Source organism: Salvelinus fontinalis, chromosome 25 (assembly GCF_029448725.1).
Source record: "Salvelinus fontinalis isolate EN_2023a chromosome 25, ASM2944872v1, whole genome shotgun sequence".
NCBI classification, from domain to species: domain Eukaryota; kingdom Metazoa; phylum Chordata; class Actinopteri; order Salmoniformes; family Salmonidae; genus Salvelinus; species Salvelinus fontinalis.
Window position 1 is genome coordinate 12,219,282 of NC_074689.1, and position 24,637 is coordinate 12,243,918.

General features: G+C 43.1%; 1 protein-coding gene and 1 long non-coding RNA gene across 3 annotated transcripts in view; one reads left to right on the forward strand and one right to left on the reverse strand.

Annotated features, from left to right (window-relative positions):
- Nucleotides 1-24,296, forward strand: part of LOC129822844 (outer dynein arm-docking complex subunit 2-like) — a 78,646-nt gene extending 54,350 nt beyond the window's left edge. Inside the window, exons 20-21 of one of the 2 annotated variants that reach the window (XR_008754539.1) lie at nucleotides 17,084-17,255; nucleotides 17,561-24,296. Coding sequence is in view for 1 of the 2 variants with exons in the window: in XM_055881298.1 (XP_055737273.1) it covers nucleotides 17,084-17,187; nucleotides 17,561-17,597 (141 nt within the window). In the remaining variant the exon portion in view is untranslated. The remainder of the gene's footprint in view (nucleotides 1-17,083; nucleotides 17,256-17,560) is intronic. The other variant, XM_055881298.1, reaches the window with a different exon arrangement.
- Nucleotides 418-16,681, reverse strand: LOC129822845 (uncharacterized). The gene is made up of 3 exons (XR_008754540.1): nucleotides 16,553-16,681; nucleotides 1,422-1,483; nucleotides 418-1,329 (listed from the first exon to the last, which is right to left on the reverse strand). It is a non-coding gene; the product is annotated as an uncharacterized LOC129822845 (long non-coding RNA).
- Nucleotides 24,297-24,637: the final 341 nt, after the last annotated feature.

Below are 24,637 nucleotides of genomic sequence, written 5' to 3' on the forward strand. Positions count from 1 at the left end.
TGATATTATACGTTTCATGTGTGCTTTTGCAACTGGCGGGATTAGAACCTGGGTCTCCTTCGAGAGAAACCAACATCATGACCATTCAACCAACACTCATTTTAAAGTCGCAGTCGACTCATGTCCGCAACACTATCACATGTGCATTTTCACATTTCAATGTCAATTAGTGCTTTCAAACGTGTCTTCGCTGATATTTTCAACCTCTCCCTGACCCAGTCCGTAATACCTACATGTTTAAAGTAGACCACCATAGTCCCTGTGCCCAAGAACGCCAAGGTAACCTGTCTAAATCAATCAATTTTATTTTATATAGCCCTTCGTACATCAGATAATATCTCGAAGTGCTGTACAGAAACCCAGCCTAAAACCCCAAACAGCTAGAATGCAGGTGTAGAAGCACGGTGGCTGGAAAAACTCCCTAGAAAGGCCAAAACCTAGGAAGAAACCTAGAGAGGAACCAGGCTATGAGGGGTGGCCAGTCCTCTTCTGGCTGTGCCGGGTGGAGATTATAACAGAACTATGCCAAGATGTTCAAAAATGTTCATAAGTGACAAGCATGGTCAAATAATAATCATGAATAATTTTCAGTTGGCTTTTCATAGCTGATCATTAAGAGTTGAAAAACAACAGGTCTGGGACAGGTGGCGGTTCCATAACCGCAGGCAGAACAGCTGAAACTGGAATAGCAGCAAGGCCAGGCGGACTGGGGACAGCAAGGAGTCACCACGGGCGGCAGTCCCGACGCATGGTCCTAGGGCCCAGGTCCTCCGAGAGAAAGAAAGAGAGAAGGAGAAAATTAGAGAGAGCCAAGATTTTCAAAATGTTCATAAATGACAAGCATGGTCAAATAATAATCAGGAATAAATCTCAGTTGGCTTTTCATAGCCGATCATTAAGAGTTGAAAACAGCAGGTCTGGGACAGGTAGGGGTTCCATAACCGCAGGCAGAAGAGTTGAAACTGGAATAGCAGCAAGGCCAGGCTGACTGGGGGCAGCAAGGAGTCACCACGGCCGGTAGTCCCGACGTATGGTCCTAGGGCTCAGGTCCTCCGAGAGAAAGAGAGAAGGAGAAAATTAGAGAGAGCCAAGATTTTCAAAATGTTCATAAATGACAAGCATGGTCAAATAATAATCAGGAATAAATCTCAGTTGGCTTTTCATAGCCGATCATTAAGAGTTGAAAACAGCAGGTCTGGGACAGGTAGGGGTTTCGTAACCGCAGGCAGAAACAGTTGAAACTGGAATAGCAGCAAGGCCGGGCGGACTGGGGACAGCAAGGTGTCAGCATGCCCGGTAGTCCTGACGTATGGTCCTAGGGCTCAGGTTCTCAGAGAGAAAGAGAGAACGAGAGAATTAGAGAGAGCATACTTAAATTCACACAGGACACTGGATAATGACTATTGCCCCGTAGCACTCACATCTGTAGGCATGAATCACAGTCTTGAAGATGGCACAACTATGCCTCTTCCCCCTCAGGAGGCTGAAATAAAGTCATGGGCCGTAAGATCCTCAAAAGTTATACAGGTGCATCATTGAGAGCATCTTGACTGGGTCCATCACCACTTGGTATTTCAACTGCTTGGCATACGACCGCAAGGCACTACAGAGGGTAGTGCGTACGGCCCTGTACATCACTGGGGCCTAGCTCCCTACCATCCAGGATTTCTATACCAGGCGGTGTCAGACGAAGGCCCTAAAAATTGTCAAAGACTCCAGTCGTGGGCGGTTCTCTCTGCTACCGCACGGAAAGCGGTACCGATGCACCAAGTCTGGAACCAACAGGACCCTGAACCGTTTCTTCCCCCAAGCCATAAGACTGCTAAATAGTTAGTCCGGCTACCTATTTGGTTAACTATTTAACTATCTGCATTTGAGTCATCACATATTCAACTGCTACGGTTTATTATCTATCCTGTTTCCTAGTCACTTTATCCCTACTTATATGTACATACATAGCTACCTCAATTACCTCGTACCCCTGCACATTGACTCTGTACCCCATGTATATAGCTAAGTTTTCTTATTTTTGTATTATTTTTATTACGTGTTATTACTTTTCTATTATTTCTCTATTTTCTCTCTCTCTGCATTGTTGGGAAGAGACCGTAAACATTTCACTGTTAGTCTACACCTGTTGTTTACGACGCATTTGACAAATAAAATGTTATTGATTTGATTCAGAACATTTATTGAGTTTCTCAGGATTTGCTGTGATTAATCATGATTGAGCTGTAATTTAAGAGTTTTTATGCAAAAAAGCGTTACAAGAATATTGCCGTTTTGATTTTGTCCAAAGTATCAAAATCAGGAATATTGATAAACACTTTATTTAACCTCAAAGTCAACTTGTTTGGACCTCGTGTTGTTGTTTTTAGCTGTATAGATGATGCATTTAGGATGTTTTCAATGTATTTTGAACGCTTTCAGACAGAAAAAAATGAAGTTTTTTCACGTGAAACTGCATATCCGATTTTCACATGGGAAGGTTTTTAACATGTGAAACCGCAAATTCCACATGTGCAACTGCAATTCACATGGGAGGTGAAAACATGTTTTTCTTCTCACGTGAAAGGTGGTAGGTATTAACATGTGAACTCTAATACATGTGAAAATATGGTTTCCATGTGGAAATTCCTTAAACGTTCTCCACACACCTTCATAGAATTTATTTTAATTTATAAAATTCAATTTTATTTTCAGCATTCTGTTTTGCAGTTTTAGCTGGTAATTTAATGAATGGGGCTTGGAGCCCCATCACTCTACTATGTTTTAGCGATGTGTGAAAACACTGATAATAAACTTTGAAAACCTGTAACTATTTTCAGAGCCTTTGACCAAAGAAGCAGAAACAAAGGTAGTTTTATTCTCGTCCGAAACATGACTCCACATTCTAACTGTCATGGGAGTTCAGAAAAGCAAACAACTCAATGTGTGCGAAGTGCCACTTCCCTTGTAAACCCTAGATGCCATTACAGAGCAAGTCAAAAGGCTGTATCTTGGGTAACTGTTGCTAAGAGTTGTCCCTGGACATGAGAGCAGAATGTGTCAGTGACATGTTTTAGGCCAAGGAACAGGGCCAAGGAGAACAACACTATGTTATGGTGGATATACTTTCAAATGACTGCACTGCTTCACTGAGAAGAACATCTACTAAGTTAGAAGCTACGTCGTTCCAGTTCCTTGGTTCTAATCCATAAGTGACTGAGAACAGAGAACAGTGAGTGTTTCATACAGAATAATAGTATTTTATTATCTTCATTTTCCGATACTTTTTCCAATTTAGTCGTGTTTATATTTATACGTGACTTTGAAGTAAAGATTTTATGTTTAGATTGAAACTGTATTTAATGTCATGTTGTAGAGAATGGCGTAATGCAATGTTTGGGGATTTTTTTTTATTTTTATCGTGAGAAACGTGAGAAATATTTTGTGACCACATAGGGTTAACCTACTTTTTTCCCCGACAACAACTGCAATGTAAATAATGAAGGGGTTCTGCCATTGCAGCCAAATATTTTTTTCCCATGTTCATTTAATGGTGTACTTTAGCTTGATCTACTGTTGCAGTATATGTGGTTCAACACTACCCATAATTGGTAGCTGGACTGAACATTGGGTGTTCCGAAAGAGTAATGTCCAAGTTTGCAAAAGTCATTAAGAAGAATGTTTTTTGTACTTCAAGCCACCACAAAAACTGGACAGCTGTGTGTTTGTGTGTGTGTGTGTGTCCGTACGCATGTTTGCTTGTGAGTGTGTACATATGTTCGTGTGTGCGCGTGTGTGTCTGCATGCCCTGCATACCACTCTTTTAATCAGTCTCTTTCTGTTTGCTCTTATTAATGTACCAGTGCAGAGTAAGTTGTTTCAACACAACTCCAAAATGTATTTTGGGATTATAAAGAGCTTAATTACGAGGGAAAAAAGGCAGGTTACGTTACACCACTATTGCGTGTTTAATTTGTTCTTAATCTGAGCGGTGAAAAGGAAACACACAGGCGGCTGCATTGTTTCAGCCTGACTGGGTTCATACGAACAGTCTGCTGATATATACCTGCCTGATCCCTAGACAACATTGCGAAACATTACGACACAAGAGCCTGTCGGTAGTTAAACACTGAGAGAGGCATTTGAGGCCTAGCTGTGTTATGTACATCCTGCTTCTGATCTATGGATTGGTTTGACAGAGAATGTGTTCGAACAATATTTCCTGTCTTTTTAAAAAAAAAAATGGGTTTGAGTAGGGTTTATCAAGGAGCGATGCTTGGCTCTCTGTCGGTGTAATTTACGGCCCAGTGTAAAATTAAAGACTGCCTCTTGTGTTATTGCAACCGTATTTCAAAAGGCCTTTCTCCATTGAAAAGCTCTCAAAACATGTACACCCGCAAGTTGTATAATGATTTTGTAGGATTTTCTCTCATTCCCCCTCTCTCTTAACATTCTGTTCAGTACTGTATGTAACTTTCCTCCCCAGCATTCTTAATGGTGTATAACTTAGTCCCCTAAGCTTAGCAGAGGAAATTAAGCATTGAAAAGAAAGTATTTTACACTGGAAAACACATTAGTGACCCGTCTGAGTTTTTTCTCACATTTTTTATGTTCCTCGGTCTTAAAAATATCCAAACGCCATTTCATTGCATCTCTTCAAATTTCATAAACTGTATTAAAACCTTGTAATATTGTATGAAAAATATGAAAACATCTTTATATGAGCAGAATAAAAACCACAACATTTTTTTACAGGGTGTTTGCCTTGGTGATTTCATTAGACAATCAACATGTTTAGCTTAGATTCGGTTTTTCAGAATGACTCAGTCTTGTGCTTTACGTCATGGTGTTATCGTGTGGTTTGTCATTGTGTTATCGTGTGTTTGGTAATTGTGTTCATGTGTGTTTGGTAATTGTGTTCATGTGTGTTTTGTCATAGTGTTAGTGTGTGTTTTGTCATAGTGTTAGTGTGTGTTTTGTCATAGTGTTAGTGTGTGTTTTGTCATAGTGTTAGTGTGTGTTTTGTCATAGTGCTAGTGTGTGTTTTGTCATAGTGTTAGTGTGTGTTTTGTCATAGTGTTAATGTGTGTTTTGTCATAGTGTTATTTATTGTGTTTTATCACAGTGTTATTATGTGTTTTGTCATAGTGTTAATGTGTGTTTTGTCATAGTGTTAATGTGTGTTTTGTCCTGCGTTCCCTGGTTCTGTTGGGAAGCTCTGTGAACAAGCGTAGAGCGTGTTCAGGAGAGAGGAGCATTCAGGGGCCACTAGCTTTCCCAGAGGAAGTGTCTACCAGAGCTAAGCAGAAAAAGCTCCAAGATGAATTGTCCTTCCTGTTTGAGTTGACATCTACACTTGGTATCTCACAGTTTTATAAGGATGGTGCTTTATTTTGTCCCTTTTACAAAATCAACACGCCCTCTTTGCTTTACATCGCTTCCAGAGGGCTGTGGATTGTTTGCTGAAACCATAAATCCTTGTGGACAGCTTCAGCTAGCTTTCTGTATTAAAGGGACTCTTTCATAAGACAAGCTTTGTGAAGTAAAATGATGTAAATTACAAAATGCGCGTGGTAGGTATTCCAGAGAATGGCCGTTGCCAGCTCCTAGCTCGTATGTATTTTAGGCTTTAAATCTCAAAATTCTAAAAACGTTTGCACTGTTGTTGCCATGTATACTCAGTCAACTCTTTCACTGTCGGTGTTTGTTTTCCTTTTCTCTGCTCTACACGCTCAAACTGAACTAGTAAACAAGACAAGGGAGAGAATAAATAGAGGGAGGGAAGGAGTGAGAGTGAAAGAGAGAGTGAGAGCAGCAGTCAGAATTTCAAACTGCACCATCTCAGAAGAAAGATTTCTGAAGTTTCCTCTTAGTCATGCTCTATCTGTAACAGAATGTCATGTTGTGGACTGGATGTGGTATGCAGATGATACCACTAGCATACACCACTGGTGCTGCTCTCTGCAGCTAGCTACTATGTATGAAATACCTAGTGTGTTATGTGTTAGGCCTGCCTGGCGATATGACTCAAGCCTTTCTCTAAAGTCTGGTCTGGAATGAGGAGGAATGTCCAGTTCCAGCAGCTCTCTCAGGTTGGACTTCCTCTGTAGTGTGTGTGTGTGTGTGTGTGTGTGTGTGTGTGTGTGTGTGTGTGTGTGTGTGTGTGTGTGTGTGTGTGTGTGTGTGTGTGTGTGTGTGTGTGTGTGTGTGTGTGTGTGTGTGTGTGTGAAACCATAGATTTAGACAGAAAGTCTTACAGTACAGTAAACTTTCCATGAGTCAAACCCCCCAAATCATTGATTTGAAGCTGGGTTTTTCTCTTCTGACACTTCTGAGAAAGAGATGGGGGTGAACACAGCTAATTGGTCCTGGCTCATTGGAGGCCATAGGGAACGTTGTTTACCTTGACTTCCCTTAGTAACTTCCCTTTCCCCTCGACCCAGAGCTCAGCTCAGCTAAATGCAGCCTGTTTGTGTTGTTTGCCCATAGCATGGAAAGAGCAGGAGGCTGAACCAGGATGTTCGGTCCCAAATGGCACCCTATTCCCTATATAGTGCACAAATTTTGCCTCTGGTCAAAAGTAGCGCACTATATATGTAATAGGGTGCCAATTGGGACACATCCAAGGGAACGCTAGGCCAGGGGTCTGAGTCTGTAATGCCTGGTTGGTTGTCAGACCCAGGAGCTTTTCTAGGGGGATTTAGAGATCCTAACTCCTCAGGAAGCAGCAGCCCAACACCGGAGCACTTAACACTGTGACACCTCCATGTGTGATGGGAGGGGATGTGTGTGTTCATGCATTGCACATGCTAATGCAACACTGTGCAGCAGGGCAGGCCTCCCACTCCCCAGCTCAGCCTGAGAGCCAGAAAGCAGCCAGGGGAAGCAGCGTGCTCTGCTCCTGCAGCTCACTTCTCTTTTAGGAGGGCAGGACTCACAAGAGTCCCTCTGAAGTTCGAAAAACCTCACTCTCCTGATTCATTTCTCAAACGAGCGCGAGCAAGTGTTCATGTTACCATGGTTTGGGAAGATTCTAACAAGTGGTGTATTATAGTCTTTGAGATCCCAGCTGGGGAGGAGGAAGAGAGAAAAAATGCAAAGAGACACGCTTATCTTAGCCCATAACTGTGCGCTTGGGGAGACCTTATTTGGCCACGTCTGAATAACATGCTATGATGTTGGCAAAATGCTGCTCCTGGCACTTTACAGGCATCCTCTCTTTTCACAAAAGAGACTTGTGTCTGAGCCTAGCTGCATGTTTTCTGGACCTTGTGTATATAACATTTGCGTTTCAGAGGTGTTTTGGATGCTATTTAAAAACCCGTATAAAAACCATATAAACTGATGTTACTACCACAGAAATACTAACTGATACACTGATGCATTGAAAGAGACCCGTATTCATAGGCCAACATCCATTTTTTTTCTCCCAATGCAGGGAATGAATGGGAATGGAATGGTGGTATTATTTTCTCAGCTTTTTGGGGGTTGTCAATGTTCTCCCAGAGTGTGTCAGTTTGTGTGCTCACTGCTCATACACGGAGAGGAGATAGAAGCCTCATCTTTCATCTGTTTTCCTTTCAGTATTTATCTTTGAGCAGAACATTCTGGGAATGTCTTTCTCTCCGCTCTCTGGCACTGCGCTAGGCCGCTAGCTAACCACACAAATGTGCGACGCAGCCTTTTTAGTTTGCATGTAACACAAAAAGAGTCAGAGTTCAACCTCACACTGACATACATTATGAACACAATGATAGCATGGGAACAGAACAGAGACCTGCAATGTCCTGTAATGTCCCGACCAGTGGTAAACTCACTGTCAGGGCCAAGGGCAGGCTGGTTGAAATAGATGGAGATGCATGATGTGAGGATCTATTAGATTACTTTAGAGGCAGATGTTCACGTTAAAACACATGTACAAACACACACACACGTGCACGTGCAGCACATGGGAATTCGTGAAACGTAGTCCTCATCCTGAAGCTTTTTGTGTGGCGCCGACTGGTAAGATGCTTCAGGAGGGCAGTCATGTGTGTTATTAAGCCAGAGGTCCTGGATCTGAGACGAATCAGGAGGAATTGGTACTCGCTAAGCAAGCAGCGTGACGTACTTTACGCGCACACACAGACACACACACTGTTATATTAATGATACAGTACAAACCTCATTAAGGATCTCCATGAAGAATGCTCTGCATGTGAAAGACAGAAGAATCCAACCTGGTCTCAGAACATTTCGTATTATTCTGTACGTAAATCTGAAACACTTGATTTAATATGATATGTTACGTTTAATATGGTACAGTTGAAGTCAGAAGTTTACATACACTTAGGTTGGAGTCATTAAAACTCGTTTTTCAACCACTTCACACATTTCTTGTTAACAAACTATACAGTCGTGGCCAAAAGTTTTGAGAATGACTTTGAATGACTTTGAGAATGACAAACTTTGCTGCTTCAGTGTCTTTAGATATTTTTGTCAGATGTTACTATGGAATACTGAAGTATAATTACAAGCATTTCATAAGTGTCAAAGGCTTTTATTGACAAGTTGATGCAAAGAGTCAATATTTGCAGTGTTGACCCTTCTTTTTCAAGACCTCTGCAATCCACCCTGGCATGTTGTCAATTAACTTCTGGGCCACATCCTGACTGATGGCAGCCCATTCTTGCATAATCAATGCTTAGAGTTTGTCAGAATTTGTGGGGTTTTGTTTGTCCCACCCACCTCTTGAGGATTGACCACAAATTCTCAATGGGATAAAGGTCTGGGGAGTTTCCTGGCCATGGACCCAAAATATCGATGTTTTGTTCCCCGAGCCACTTAGCTATCACTTTTGCCTTATGGCAAGGTGCTCCATCATGCTGGAAAAGGCATTGTTCGTCACCAAACTGTTCCTGAATGGTTGGGAGAAGTTGCTGTTGAAGGATGTGTTGGTACCATTCTTTATTCATTGCTGTGTTCTTAGGCAAAATTGTGAGTGAGCCCACTCCCTTGGCTGTGAAGCAACCCCACACATGAATGGTCTCAGTGTAACGGTTTTCCTCCTCCTCTTCATCAGAAGAGGAGGAGCAGGGATTGAACCAAAATGCAGCGGAGTTTGAAGACATGATTTATTAAAGAAAACACGAAAACACGAACTTGACTAAACTAACAAAACAACAAACGGTGTAGACAGACCTGGACGACGGACTCACATAAACACGATGAACGCACGAACAGGGAAAATAGCCTACACATAAAAATGACGATGAACAAAACAAACCGAACAGTCCCGTATGGTGCGACAAACACAGACACAGGAGACAACCACCCACAACGAACACTGTGAGACAACCTACCTAAATATGACTCTTAATTAGAGGAACGCCAAACACCTGCCTCTAATTAAGAGCCATACCAGGCAACCCATAAACCAACATAGAAACAGAAAACATAGAATGCCCACCCAAACTCACGTCCTGACCAACTAACAAATACAACAAACTAACAGAAATAGGTCAGGAACGTGACATAACCCCCCCATAAGGTGCGAACTCCGGGCGCACCAGCACAAAGTCTAGGGGAGGGTCTGGGTGGGCATCTGACCACGGTGGTGGCTCAGGCTCCGGGCGAGGTCCCCACCCCACCATAGTCAATCCCAGCTTCCATTTCCCCCTATGAATGCCCACCCTCATCTTACCCCCACTAAATCCTTTTGGTAACATCGACACCAGGGGCAGCACCGGGACAGAGGGATAGCTCAGGACAGAGGGATAGCTCAGGACAGAGGGATAGATCAGGCTAATGAGGTAACTCAGGATAGAGAGGTAGCTCAGGATAGAGGGGCAACTCCGGACTGAAAGGCAGCTCCGGACAGAGAGACAGCTCTGGACTGAGGGGCAGCTCTGAATAAATAGCCGCTCTGGGCTGAGGGACAGCTCAGGACTGGCTGACGGCTCTGGACGCTCATGGCTGGCTGACGGCTCTGGACGCTCATGGCTCACTGGCGGCTCTGGCAGATCCTGTCTGGTTGGCGGCTCTGGCAGATCCTGTCTGGTTGGCGGCTCTGGCAGATCCTGTCTGGTTGGCGGCTCTGGCAGATCCTGTCTGGTTGGCGGCTCTGCCAGATCCTGTCTGGTTGGCGGCTCTGCCAGATCCTGTCTGGTTGGCGGCTCTGGCAGATCCTGACTGACGACTGGCTCTAGCGGCTCCTGACTGACTATCGGCTCTGACGGCTCGGGACAGACGGGCGGCTCTAATGGCTCGGGACAGACGGATGGCTCAGACGGCGCTGGGGAGACGGATGGCTCAGACGGCGCTGGGGAGACGGATGGCTCAGATGGCGCTGGGGAGACGGATGGCTCAGATGGCGCTGCGGAGACGGATGGCTCAGATGGCGCTGCGGAGACGGATGGCTCAGACTGCTCCTGTCTGGCGGAAGGCTCTGGCTGCTCCTGTCTGGCGGAAGGCTCTGTAGGCTCATGGCAGACGGGCAGCTTTGCAGGCTCATGGCAGACAGGCAGTTCATGCGCCGTTGGGCAGACGGCAGACTCTGGCCGGCTGAGACGCACTGTAGGCTTGGTGCGTGGTGCCGGAACTGGAGGCACCTGACTGGGGACACGCACTTCAAGCCTAGTGCGGGGAGCAGGGACAGGGCACACTGACCTCTCGAAGCGCACTATATGCCTGGTGCGTGGTACCGGACAGAGGGCACGCACCTCCGGACGAGTGCGGGGAGAAACAACAGTGTGCACAGGACTTAGGAGACGCACATGTGGCTTAGTGCGCGGTGCCGGAACTGGAGGCACTGGGCTGGAGACACGCACCATAGGGAGAGTGCGTGGAGGAGGAACAGGGCTCTGAAAACGCACTGGAAGCCTGGTGCGTAGTGTAGGCACTGGTGGTACTGGGCTGGTGCGGGGAGGTAGTGCCGGAAATACCGGACCGTGCAGGCGTACTGGCTCCCTTGAGCACCGAGCCTGCCCAACCTTACCTGGTTGAATGCTCCCCGTCGCCCGACCAGTGCGGGGAGGTGGAATAACCCGCACCGGGCTATGTATGCGAACCGGGGACACCATGCGTAAGGCTGGTGCCATGTAAGCCGGCCCGAGGAGACGCACTGGAGACCAGACGCGTTGAGCCGGCCTCATGACACCTGGCTCAATGCCCAATCTAGCCCTACTAGTGCGGGGAGGTGGAATAACCCGCACTGGGCTATGCACTCGTACAGGAGACACCGTGCGCTCTACTGCGTAACACGGCGCCTGCCCGTACTCCCGCTCTCCACGGTAAGCCTGGGAAGTGGACGCAGGTCTCCTACCTGCCCTCGGCCCACTACCTCTTAGCCCCCCCCCCCCCAAGAAATTTTTGGGGTCTCCTCTCGGACTTCCAGCCACGTCTCCTTGCTGCCTCCTCATACCACCGCTCTTGGGCTCTCGCTGCCTCCATCTCCTCACGAGCGCGGCGATATTCCCCAATGTGAGCCCAGTGTCCTTTACCATCCAGCTCATCCTCCCAAGTCCAGTAGTCCTGTGTATAATCCTGCTCGACTTCACGCCGCTTGGTTCTGGATTGGTGGGTGGTTCTGTAACGATTTTCCTCCTCCTCTTCATCAGAAGAGGAGGAGCAGGGATTGAACCAAAATGCAGCGGAGTTTGAAGACATGATTTATTAAAGAAAACACGAAAACACGAACTTGACTAAACTAACAAAACAACAAACGGTGTAGACAGACCTGGACGACGGACTCACATAAACACGATGAACGCACGAACAGGGAAAATAGCCTACACATAAAAATGACGATGAACAAAACAAACCGAACAGTCCCGTATGGTGCGACAAACACAGACACAGGAGACAACCACCCACAACGAACACTGTGAGACAACCTACCTAAATATGACTCTTAATTAGAGGAACGCCAAACACCTGCCTCTAATTAAGAGCCATACCAGGCAACCCATAAACCAACATAGAAACAGAAAACATAGAATGCCCACCCAAACTCACGTCCTGACCAACTAACACATACAACAAACTAACAGAAATTGTCTTCTCCGGAGAAGCTTTTTTCCGGATGCGCCAAACAATCGGAAAGGGGATTCATCAGAGAAAATGACTTTAGCCCAGTCCTCAGCAGTCCAGTCCCTGTACCTTTTGCAGAATATCAGTCTGTCCCTGATGTTTTTCCTGGAGAGAAGTGGCTTCTTTGCTGCCCTTCTTGACACCAGGCCATCCTCCAAAAGTCTTCGCCTCACTGTGCGTGCAGATGCACTCACACCTGCCTGCTGCCATTCCTGAGCAAGCTCTGTACTGGTGGTGCCCCGATCCTGTAGCTGAATCAACTTTAGGAGACGGTTTTGGCACTTGCTGGACTTTCTTGGGTGCCCTGAAGCCTTCTTTACAACAATTGTACCGCTCTCCTTGAAGTTCTTGATGATCCGGTAAATGGTTGATTTAGGTGCAATCTTACTGGCAGCAATATCCTTGCCTGTGAAGCCCTTTTTGTGCAAAGCAATGATGACGGCACGTGTTTCCTTGCAGGTAACCATGATTGACAGAGTAAGAACAATGATTCCAAGCTCCACCCTCCTTTTGAAGCTTCCAGTCTGTTATTCAAACTCAATCAGCATGACAGAGTGATCTCCAGCCTTGTCCTCATCAACACTCACACCTGTGTTAACGAGAGATTCACTGACATGATGTTAGCTGGTCCTTTTGTGGCAGGGCTGAAATGCAGTGGAAATGCGTTTGGGGGATTCAGTTCATTTGCATGGCAAAGAGGGACTTTGCAATTCATCTGATCACTCTTCATAACATTCTGGATTATATGCAAATTGCCCTCATACAAACTGAGGCAGCAGACTTTGTGAAAATTAATAGTTGTGTCATTCTCAAAACTTTTGGCCACGACTAGTTTTGGCAAGTCAGTTAGGACATCTACTTGACACAATGACACAAGTAATTTTTCCAACAATTGTTTACAGACAGATATTTCACTTATAATACACTGTATCACAATTCCAGTGGGTGAGACGTTTACATGCACTAAGTTGACTGTGCCTTTAAAGAACTTGGAAAATTCCAGAAAATGTTGTTATGGCTTTAGAAGATTCTGATAGGCTAATTGACATAATTTGAGTCAATTGGAGGTGTACCTGTGGATGTATTTCAAGGCCTACCTTCAAACTCAGTGCCTCTTTGCTTGACATCATGGGAAAATCAAAAGAAATCAGCCAAGACCTAATTGTAGACCTCCACAAGTCTGGTTCATCCTTGGGAGCAATTTCCAAACGCCTGAAGGTACCACGTTCATCTGTACAAACAATAGTATGCAAGTATAAACACCATGAGACCACACAGCTGTCATACTGCTCAGGAAGGAGACGCGTTCTGTCTCCTAGAGATGAGCGTACTTTGGTGCGAAAAGTGCAAATCAATCCCAGAACAACAGCGAAGGAACTTGTGAAGATGCTGGAGGAAACATGTACAAAAGTATCTATATCCACAGTAAAACGAGTCCTATATCGACATAACCTGAAAGGCCGCTCAGCAAGGAAAAAGCCACTGCTCCAAAACCGCCATAAAAAAGCCAGACAACAGTTTGCAACTGCACATGGGGACAAAGATCGTAATTTTTGGAGAAATGTCCTCTGGTCTTCCAAATGGACAATGACCCCAAGCATACTTCCAAAGTTGTGGCAAAATGGCTTAAGGACAATAACGTCAAGGTATTGGAGTGGCCATCACAAAGCCCTGTCCTCAATCCTATAGAAAATTTGTGGGCAGAACTGAAAATCGTGTGCAAGCAAGGAGGCCTACAAACCTGACTCAGTTACACCAGCTCTGTCAGGAGGAATGAGCCAAAATTCACCCAACTTATTGTGGGAAGCTTGTGGAAGGCTACCCGAAACGTTTGACCAAAGTTAAACAATTTGAAGGCAATGCTACCAAATAGTAATTGATAGTATGTAAACGTCTTACCCACTGGGAATGTGATGAAAGAAATAAAAGCTGAAATAAATAATTCTTTCTACTATTATTCTGACATTTCCCATTCTTAAAATAAAGTGGTGATCCTAACTGACTTAAGACAGGGACTTTTTACTAGGATTAAATGTCAGAAATTGTGAAAAACTGAGTTTAAATGTAGTTGGCTAAGGTGTATGTAAACTTCCGACTTCAACTGTATGTATTAATTTGTGGATGTTCATCATCCATTTCGTATGATACACTATATATACAAAAGTATGTGGACATCCCTTCAAATTAGTGGATTCTGATATTTCAGCCATGACCGTTGCTGACAGGTGTATAAAATTGAGCACACAGCCATGCAATCTCAATAGACAAACATTGGCAGTAAATTGGCCTTACTGAAGAGCTCAGTGACTTTCAACATGGCACCGCCATAGGATGCCATCTTTCCAAGTCAGTTTGTCAAATTTCTGCCCTGTTAGAGCTGCCCCGGTCAACTGTAAGTGCTGTTATTGTGAAGTGGAAACGTCTAGGAGCAACAACAGCTCAGCTGCGAAGTGGTAGGCCACACAAGCTCACAGAACGGGAGTGCTGAAGCGCGTAGTGCGTAAAAATCGTCTGTCCTCGGTTTAAACACTCACTACCGAGTACCAAACTGCCTCTGGAAGCAACGTCAGCACAAGAACTGTTCGTCAGGGGGCTTCATGAAATGGGTTTCCATGGCTGAGCAGCTGCACACAAGCCCAAGATCCCCTTGCACAATGCCTAGCGTCGGCTGTAGTGGCGTAAAGCTCGCCGCCATTGGACTCTGGAGCAGTGGAAACACGTTCTCTGGAGTGATGAATCACGCTTCACCATCTGGCAGTCCGACAAACTATTCTTGGTTTGGCAGATGCCAGAAGAACGCTACCTTCCCCAATGCATAGTGCCAACTGTAAAGTTTGGTGGAGGAATAATGGTCTGTAGCTGTTTTAACGCTTCAGCATACAATGACATTCTAGATGATTCTGGGCTTTCCCCAACCTTGTTGCAAGTTTGGGGAAAGCCCTTTCCTGTTTCAGCATGACATGGCCCCAGTGTATAAAGCGAGGTCCATACAGAAATGGTTTGCCAAGTTTGATGTGGAAGAACTTGACTGGCCTGCACAGAGCCCAGACCTCAACCCTGTTATAGCAGCATAGGGGGGACCAACTCCAAATGAATGCCCATGATTTTGGAATGAGATGTTTGACGAGCAGGTGTCCACATACTTTAGGTTATGTAGTGTACGTTACAAATTAGAATTTGTATGATATGTTACGAATTGCAATTCGTACAATATAATCTGAATTTGAAAAACATATATGTTGCGAATTCCAATTTGTTATGGCTAACGTTAGCTAAGTGGCAAACACTAACGTTAGCAAGCTGGCCAACGTTAGCTAAGCTAAGGGTTAGGGTTAAGGTTTAGAGTCAGGTTAAATGGTTAAGATTAGGGTTAAGGTTCGGGGAAAGGTTAGCTAACATGCTACGTAGCTAAAGTTGTGCTGAGGAGGTTCGAACACGCGACCTTTGGTTTGCTAGATGTTTGCCTTATATGCCGAGAGAGAGAGAGACAGAGAGACGATTGCTTTATTTGCCTCGTCATCCTCGCTTAATATAGTCATATTCATAGCCTATCGAAGCCTATAAGGCCCGAGAGAGACTGAATAACTAAAACTCTCTCCTTCATAAGACTGTTTCATGAAATGTCTGAATCTATTCAATGGATTTAGGTGTTTAAGAAGGCCTTGGATCATTTCCTTTGTACACAGGATACTGTCTAGAATATTGTTTGCTGTGCTTAAAGGATCCTCAGATGACAGGATGTGTCATTTCAACATTGACAACTGGTTGGTTGTTCAAACACGGCTGCCAAGCCTGCGTCAATATTCTTGGTATACAAGACTTCAAAAACAAAACTTGCCATTTTACAGCTTTAAAGCTTACTTTTTAGTTAGGACTCAATGTAGAGCCTGAAAAGTATCTAGAATATACTGTATGATTAATGCACTGTCAAATAATCATTTTGTTTGGGACTCGTGAGCTTTCGAGTGTTTAGCTTTGAGATCTAAATTAGCCTGTTTCGTTCATTATTGATGCAAACCAGAAAGCCTCCAAACTAAGTTGAGTGTGGCTTAAGAGAGCTCAATGGTACAACATTGTGATTTCATGAAGGAGCACACATTGAACAAATTTAAAATGTCCATTGCGCCGGAGTGTTTGTGCCTGTATTTACTTTTATTTTGATTTGGGACTGCAGCTCCCCACAAGCTAGATGTAGTCACTTTTTGCTCACGAAAATAGGCAAAGATAGCATACTAAAACCCATGCTATACTATAGCCACAGTGGTTTTTAATGGCAGACTTTTCCATCTCCAAAGGTTTACATGTTGTGACAGTATAATAAGTAACTCTTTTGAACACAATAAAAACGTTTTAATGTATTATTTTGATGTAAAACCCAAAATGTGGGGCCCAAAAAAAGCTGAATTTCTGGTGAGAGAAAAACCCAATGTTCTGCAAACAGATCAAACAGCAGATCCATTATACAAGTGGCAGTAATAGTCGGATATAATCTGACCTTTGGAGCAGTGGAAGGATGTCAAGTAGTGTGGTTGCTTCGTGCTCAGGTTTTTAATGCGTAGCCACGCTGCTGCCTGCTAGACAAACGCTTTCATCTAAACAAACTTTGCAGAGAGAGGCAGAGACGGGCAGGCATGTGCTGCTTGCAGCTGTAACCCATGCCCCATGCTCATGGCCTGGTTAGGAGGTTAAAACAGGACACACAGAGAATGACACGCCACTGCAGCCTGACAGACTATTCACAGCTACTGTATACAGACTTTGCATTTCTCAGCAATCGTGAGTTGTAGTGCTGACCATGAGCAAACTACTTGATACTTAGTGTCTACAAAATGAATACATTTAATGTAAATGCCATATCCCCATTGATTTACCGACAGCTTCATCATGATATTGAAAGAGAATGAACAGATTGTTACATTAGCGACTTTATCTCCTACGTTAGCGACTTTGTCTCGTCTATCTCCCCTGCTTCTGATTGTTACAGTAGCGTCTTTAACCTGTCCTCTCCTCTCTCCCTGTACTGTAGCTCCTGTTGGGTATGATGGGCTCCACTGACGAGGTCCTTCAGGAAGCTGCCGCTGGCTGTGTGGCTAACATCCGCCGCCTGGCCCTGGCCAATGAAAAGGCACGGTACGGTTAAACAACCACAATGAACCCTCCCCCCCAGAAGCTACTGTGACCTCATCATCACTTTCTGGGTACGATTGGATGTCATGGTTCCAGATCTACTCCAGTAGCCTTCCATCCACAGAGACTCATCTCACTATCCCTCTATCCTTCCCACCCATCCCACAGAATATAAGAGTGATTCCTTCTGCCTCCATCTGTAATAGCAGGAAGTGTTTATTCTATCCTACCCATGAATTTGGATGATTATTTCATTTGGATTTCATACAAACATACTGTATAGGAAAACTATTTCACACTTCCTCTTGTTTTTTTCTCTTCTCAATTTGATAATAGCAATAAATGCTTTCTTTCTCCTGTTTTGTGCCCATGCCAGATACCCCACCACTGTTCCTGAGAGTGAAGCAGTTTAGAGCATGTACTGTGCAGTCACATTCCTTACGCGATCCACACGAGACACTGATATCTAAACAAGACCACATCTGGCTGTGTTACTCACTTCAACACAAGCACCTTAAAACTGTAAATATGTCTGCGAAACACAGACACAACCTCCAATGAGCCATTGAGAGATATTGGGAACATAATGCATTGTTGGGTCAGTATATTATATGAGCTGAGCTTATTTGCTCAACAGTGGGTCTGTCTGTATGCAACTCAAGATACTCAGAAATTCAATCAACGTTGACATAAACGGGCAAAATACAGCGATAACATTGCATAATGCAATAAAGGTCCCTCCTGCACTATAAATATGAATCTAAACATGTAATTGGTACACGCAGTTTCCTATGAATCACAATTACTTAATGTATGTTCCTGTTGCATTATGGGTAGGCATAGTCATTATAAGTAATTGGGAAAATGTATGTATATACAGTACAAGTCAAAAGTTTGGACACACCTATTCATTCAAAGGTTTTTCTTTATTTTTACTATTTTCTACATTGTAGAATAATTGTGAAGACGTCGAAACTATGAAATAACACATTTGGAATCATGTAGTAACCAAAAAAGTGTTAAACAAATCAAAATATATTTTTTATTTTTCTATGTAGCCATTAGCCACCCTTTGCCTTGATGACAGCTCTTGGCATTCTCTCAACCAGCTTCATGAGGTAGTCACCTGGAATGCTTTTCCAACAGTCTTGAAGGAGTTCCTACATTTTGCTGAGCTTCATTCTGCGGTCCAACTCATCCCAAACCATCTGAAGTTGTTCTAGACAGCTGAATCTGGTAATGAATGGTGTGGCTGTTGAACAAGTTGAGGAGACTAAATGACTTGCTGTTACTTTAGATTGTAAACTGTCACGGTCAAAACATATAGATTCAATGGTTGTAAAGATGTGGAGAGGTCTGTCCGTAATAAAGAGATGCTCTGCGTTTTTGACACCACACTCCAAAAAGCAAGTTCTGCAGGCTCTAGTTTTGTCTAATCTTGATTATTGTCCAGTTGTGTGGTCCAGTGCTGCAAGGAAAGACCTAGTTAAGCTGCAGCTGACCCAAAACAGCGCGGCACGTTTTGCTCTAAATTGTTATCAGAGGGCTGATTATAAATACTATGCATGCCAGTCTCTCTTGTTAAGAGTTGAGGAGAGACTGACTGCATCACTTCTTCTTTTTATAAGAAACATTAATGTGTTGAAAATCCCAAATTGTTTGCATAGTCAACTTACACACAGCTCTGACACACACACTTATCCCACCAGACATGTCTTTTCACAGTCCCCAAATCCAGAACAAATTCAAGAAAGCGTACAGCGTTATATAGAGCCCTCATTGCATGGAACTTCCATCTCATATTGCTCAAATAAACACCAAACCTGGTTTCAAAAAACAGATAAAGCAACACCTCGCGGCACAACGCCTCTCCCCTATTTGACATAGATAGTTTGTATATGCATCGATATGTAGACTACGTGTGCCTTTAAAAAAAAATATGTAGGTCTGTTCTTGAGCTGTTCTTGTCTTGATGTTCTGTATTATGTTTCATGTTTTGTGTAGACCCCAGGAAGAGTATCTGCTGCTTTTGCAACAGCTAATGGGGATCCTAATAAAATACCAAATACCAAAATTGGGTTGAGGTCGGGTGATCTCCTTCTTCGTCAAATAGCCCTTACACAGCCTGGAAGTGTGTTTTGGGTCATTGTTCTGTTGAAAAACAAATGATAGTCCCACTAAGCCCAAACCAGATGGGATGGCGTATCGCTGCAGAATGCTGTGGTAGCCATGCTGGTTAAGTGTGCCTTGAATTTAAAAAATAAATCACAGACAGTGTCACCAGCAAAGCACCTCCTCCTCCATGCTTCACGGTGGGAACCACACATATGGAGATCATCCTTTCACCTACTCTGCGTCTCACAAAGATACGGCGGTTGGAACCAAAAATCTCCAATTTGGACTCCAGACCAAAGGACAAATTTCCACCGGTCTAATGTCCATTGCTCGTGTTTCTTGGCCCAAGCAAGTCTCTTCTTATTGGTGTCCTTTAGTAGTGGTTTCTTTGCAGCAATTCGACCATGAAGGCCTGATTCACGCAGTCTCCTCTGAACAGTTGACGTTGAGATGTGTCTGTTACTTGAACTCTGAAGCATTTATTTCGGTTGCAATTTCTGAGGCTGGTAACTCTAATGAACTTATCCTCTGCAGCAGAGGCAACTCTGGGACTTCCATTCCTGTGGCGGTCCTCATGAGAGACAGTTTCATCATAGCGCTTGATGGTTTTTGCGACTGCACTTGAAGAAACTTTCAAAGTTCTTGACATTTTCTGTATTGACTGACCTTCATGTCTTAAAGTAATAATGAGCTGTCCTTGCATACCTTAATGGACTTGGTAGGGCTATCTTCTGTATACCCCCCTACCTTGTCACAACACAACTGATTGGCTTAAACGCATTAAGAAGGAAAGGAATTCCACAAATTAACTTTTAACAAGGCACACCTGTTAATTGAAATGCATTCCAGGTGACTACCTCATGAAGCTGGTTGAGAGAATGCCAAGAGTGGATATTTGAAGAATCTCATATATAAAATAGATTTTGATTTGTTTAACAATGTTTTGGTTACTACATGATTCCATATGTGTTATTTCATAGTTTTGATGTCTTCACTATTATTCTACAATGTAGAAAATAGTTAAAATAAAGAAAATCCCTTGAATTAGTAGGTGTTCTAACTTTTGACCAGTAGTGTATATACACACCTCAGAACCAAAACCCTAGTGTGGCTTCTGCTCGACAATACCCTTTAAATGACTCATAAACAACTGGATTTTTTTCTTCCATTAAAGACAATAACTGCTCAGCTGCTTTTTCATACAAATAATGACATGAACTTAAAAAAGAGAGAATAGATTGCTTTTTATTGAAGAGAATACAAAACATAACAAAAGAGAAGGGATTGGATGAGAATGGATTGCTGCTTAAGCTCAGACATCCCTATCACTGTAGTAGGAAACTTGATGAGTGAGTGTGTTCTCCTTCTCCTTTACCACCTCCATCTTGTGTCCTTAGAAAAAACAAACATGTCAGTTTTCATTGTTTCACCCGCAACCTGGACTCAGGGGTAGATGTAGTATAGTAAACAAAAATCTGGGACACTCAAATTTGTATGATATGTACAGTCAACATTCCTGCCAGTTCTTCTCTACGGTGACACCATTTATGGGAATGCAGCAGCCACTACACTTAAACCTTTGGATTCCCTGGTGCCACTAGGGCAGTTTAAAACCCTGATGGTAAATGAGTCCACCGAGGTGTGCAATTGTTTTGATTGATTGACTTAAAAAATGTGTTTATGATGCCTGTAATGTACTTGTTATTTTATCTTGTAGTTTTTCCTTTTATTTCATGTCCTCGGGGCACCATTGAAAATGAGACCCTGTTCTCAATTGGGCTCCCCTGATCTTTTAGAGTCTAAGCCCTTACTGCTATTAGCCCATAAAAACACATTAAATAACAGATTCATACTGTACATGGAAAAACAGTCAGAAAATAAATAAAAATGACTTTTTTTAAATTAAGTGTATCAAGATCCTCTTCCTGGAAATGACTGGACCAAAGCGTAGCGTGGTACGTGTTCATGATATTTTATTAAATTAGAACACTAGAACAAAAATAACAAAGAGAAAAACGGACAGTTCTGTAAGGATACTAAACTATACAGAAAACAACTACCCACAAAACACAGGTGGGAAAAGGCTGCCTAAGTATGTTTCCCAATCAGAGACAACAATAGACAGCTGCCTCTGATTGAGAACCACACCTGGCCAAACACAAAGAAATAGAAAACATAGAAATAAAGAAACTAGAATGCCCACCCTAGTCACACCCTGGCCTGACCAAAATAGAGAATAAAAGCCTCTCTATGGCCAGGGCGTGACAAAGTGTCTGACTTATAAATGTATGAGTGATATAAGAAAGATCAGGAAATTATTTTCATTTTTTGGAACCATATTTAACAACAACCAAAAAATCTCTTAACTACAATGAACAAAAAAAATGAATATTCCATTCTCTGACAAGAGCTCTGGTGGACATTCCTACAGTCAACATGCTAATTGCATACTCTCTCTAAACTTGTGAAATCTGTGGCATTGCTTTGTGTGACTAAACTGCACATTTTAGAGTGGCCTTTATTTTCCCCCAGCACAAGGTGCACCTGTGCAATGATCATGCTGTTTAATCAGCTTCTTGATATGCCACACCTGTCAGGTGGATAGATTATTTTGGCAAAGGAGAAATGCTCACCAAAAGGAATGTAAACAAATCTGTTCACAAAATCTGAGAGAAATAAGCTTTTTGTGCTTATGGAACATTTCTGGGATCTTTTATTTCAGCTCATGAAACTCATAAAGTTTGTCACATGTTTCATGAGCTGAAATAAAAGATCCCAGAAATGTGTGTGTATATGTGTGTATATATATATATATATATATATATATATATATATATATATATATATATATATATATATACACATTTCCCCATGGGGACAATAAAGTAAGTAAGTAAACACACATACACTTAGTGTACAAAAAATTAGGAACACCTGCTCCTTCCATGACATAGACTGACCAGGTGAAATCTATGATCCCTTTTTGATGTCCACTTCAATCAGTGTAGATGAAGGGAATCGACAGGTTAAAGAAAACATGTTAAGCCTTGAGACAATTGAGATATGGATTGTGTGCCATTCAGAGGGTGAATAGGCAAGAAAAAAAAAATTAAGTTGCCTTTGAATGGGTTATGGTAGTAGGTGCCAGGCACATTGGTTTGAGTGTGTCAAGAACTGCAACGCTGAGTGGTTTTTCACTCTCAAAAGTTTCACGTGTGTATCAGGAATGGTCCACCACCATTAGGACATCCAGCCAACTTGACACAACTGTGGGAAGCATTGGAGTCGACATGAGCCAGCTTCCCTGTGGAATGCTTTCGACACTTTGTAGAGTCCGTGACCCGAAGAATTGAGGCTGTTCTGAGGGCAAAAGGGGGTGCAACTCAATATTAAGAAGGTGTTCCTAATGTTTTGTATACTCAGTGTATACTTCCATTCATTTATAAAACTGGTACCGGGCTACTTTCAGACGAGTCATGTGAGGCTTGTGGGCGTCCTAATGCAAAACGAAATGTACGTGTTTGTGAGAGCCACCATTGTTGGATGTGGTGGATTGAGACGCAGCCCATGTAAAAAAAACAGATGTCTCTAGCTTAAACACACAGATTTTGATGGTGATTTTTTTATTATGTTAATTAGATTTCCTCGGGGGTAGGGACCGCGACTCTAGGGGGTTGAATTAAAGTTAATAAAAAAATGAAATATGTTTAGGGGAAGGGTTAGCTAACTTACTAAGTAGTTACAATGTAGCTAAAAAGTAGTAAGTCGTTGCAAAGTAGCTAAAATGCTAAAGTTGTCCATGGTGAAATTCGAACACACAACCTTTGTGTTACTAGACATTTGTGTTATATGCCCGCCCAGACCAACTACCCTCCTTTCAATTTTGCTTTAAGTAACCTGTTGTCTTATGTAACCATACCAAATGTAACATATCAAACTAATTAGTTTACTATGTTACGTCTAGTCTATGAGACCCGCCTGCACAATGGGCTGCATTCAGGCCAGTGCTGTTCCTCCTTTCCTCTCTTCTTCTCTGGTCTGTCTGCTCAAGTGTCCTGCTCCTAATTAGCCTTCCAGACTTACTGTAGCACTCCACAACTCAGCCACCGAGCCACTGGGTGTGTCCCAAATGGCACACTATTCTATATATAGTGCTTAGGGCTCTGGTCAAAACTAGTGCATTACATAAGGAATAGGGTGTCATTTGGGACGCACACACCGAGACTACTTACTCCTCCTGACTCCCATAAAACATCAAGGGACGCGATTAATAGTATCAGCCTGGCTGAGCTAATGTAGAAAATTAGCAAAACATCAAAAATATGTGGTTAAGAAATCTTCACTCCTGTGATGTAAGCAGTACCAGCTGTGACTGAGGGTTACTGTGGGAGCACAGACAGACAGAGAGAGAGAGAGACAGAGAGTGAACTTTGACTTGATTACTCTGAGGGAACTCCTTCCAAATATTCCAACAACGAGGAGCTGGGCCAAGGCTGAGACATAGTATCAAAACGATTCAAAACAAATAAATACCCGGTGATTAATGGCACTTTTATTGCTCATGCAGACACACTTTACGACCTTTCAAAAAACATACCGTATATGACAACAGATTTTTAGGAAACATTTAAATGAGAAGCATTTGGTAATCTAAACAAGCAGATGCTCAGCTCAGGCCATTTATGTTTGGTAATCTCTCTGTTTCGTTGTTTCTGTAACACACACACACACACACACACACACACACACTCTCTATATCTCGCAGTCTTTACTCTCTCTCTCTCTCTCTCTTTCTGTTAAATGTTTTGATTTGGAGGTCGCTGACTGAAAAGGATATGCATAACTAACATCATTAAACAAATGTTGCATGTTCCGCTGAAGGAAAGGAATTTATGAGACACAACTCCCCTACATGTTTTAGCCATCGGTGGGTAGGGGCAGAGGCAGACCCACTGCTGCCTGGGAGTTCTTAAAAATAAAAAGATATGTTCCTCTTGTCCACGATGTCGTCCCAATGTGTGCTCAGACAGGATGACCCTTGATTTACCATTTTAAAGCCTCCTTGTTATCGTAAAGAAATACTGATTTTCTCGTCTTGACTATGTTTCTGAGCCTTGTGTTGTACTGTGTTTCTGAACCCTGTGTTGTACTGTGTTTCTGAACCTTGTGTTGTACTGTGTTTCTGAACCTTGTGTTGTACTGTGTTTCTGAACCTTGTGTTGTACTGTGTTTCTGAACCCTGTGTTGTACTGTGTTTCTGAACCTTGTGTTGTACTGTGTTTCTGAACCTTGTGTTGTACTGTGTTTCTGAACCCTGTGTTGTACTGTGTTTCTGAAC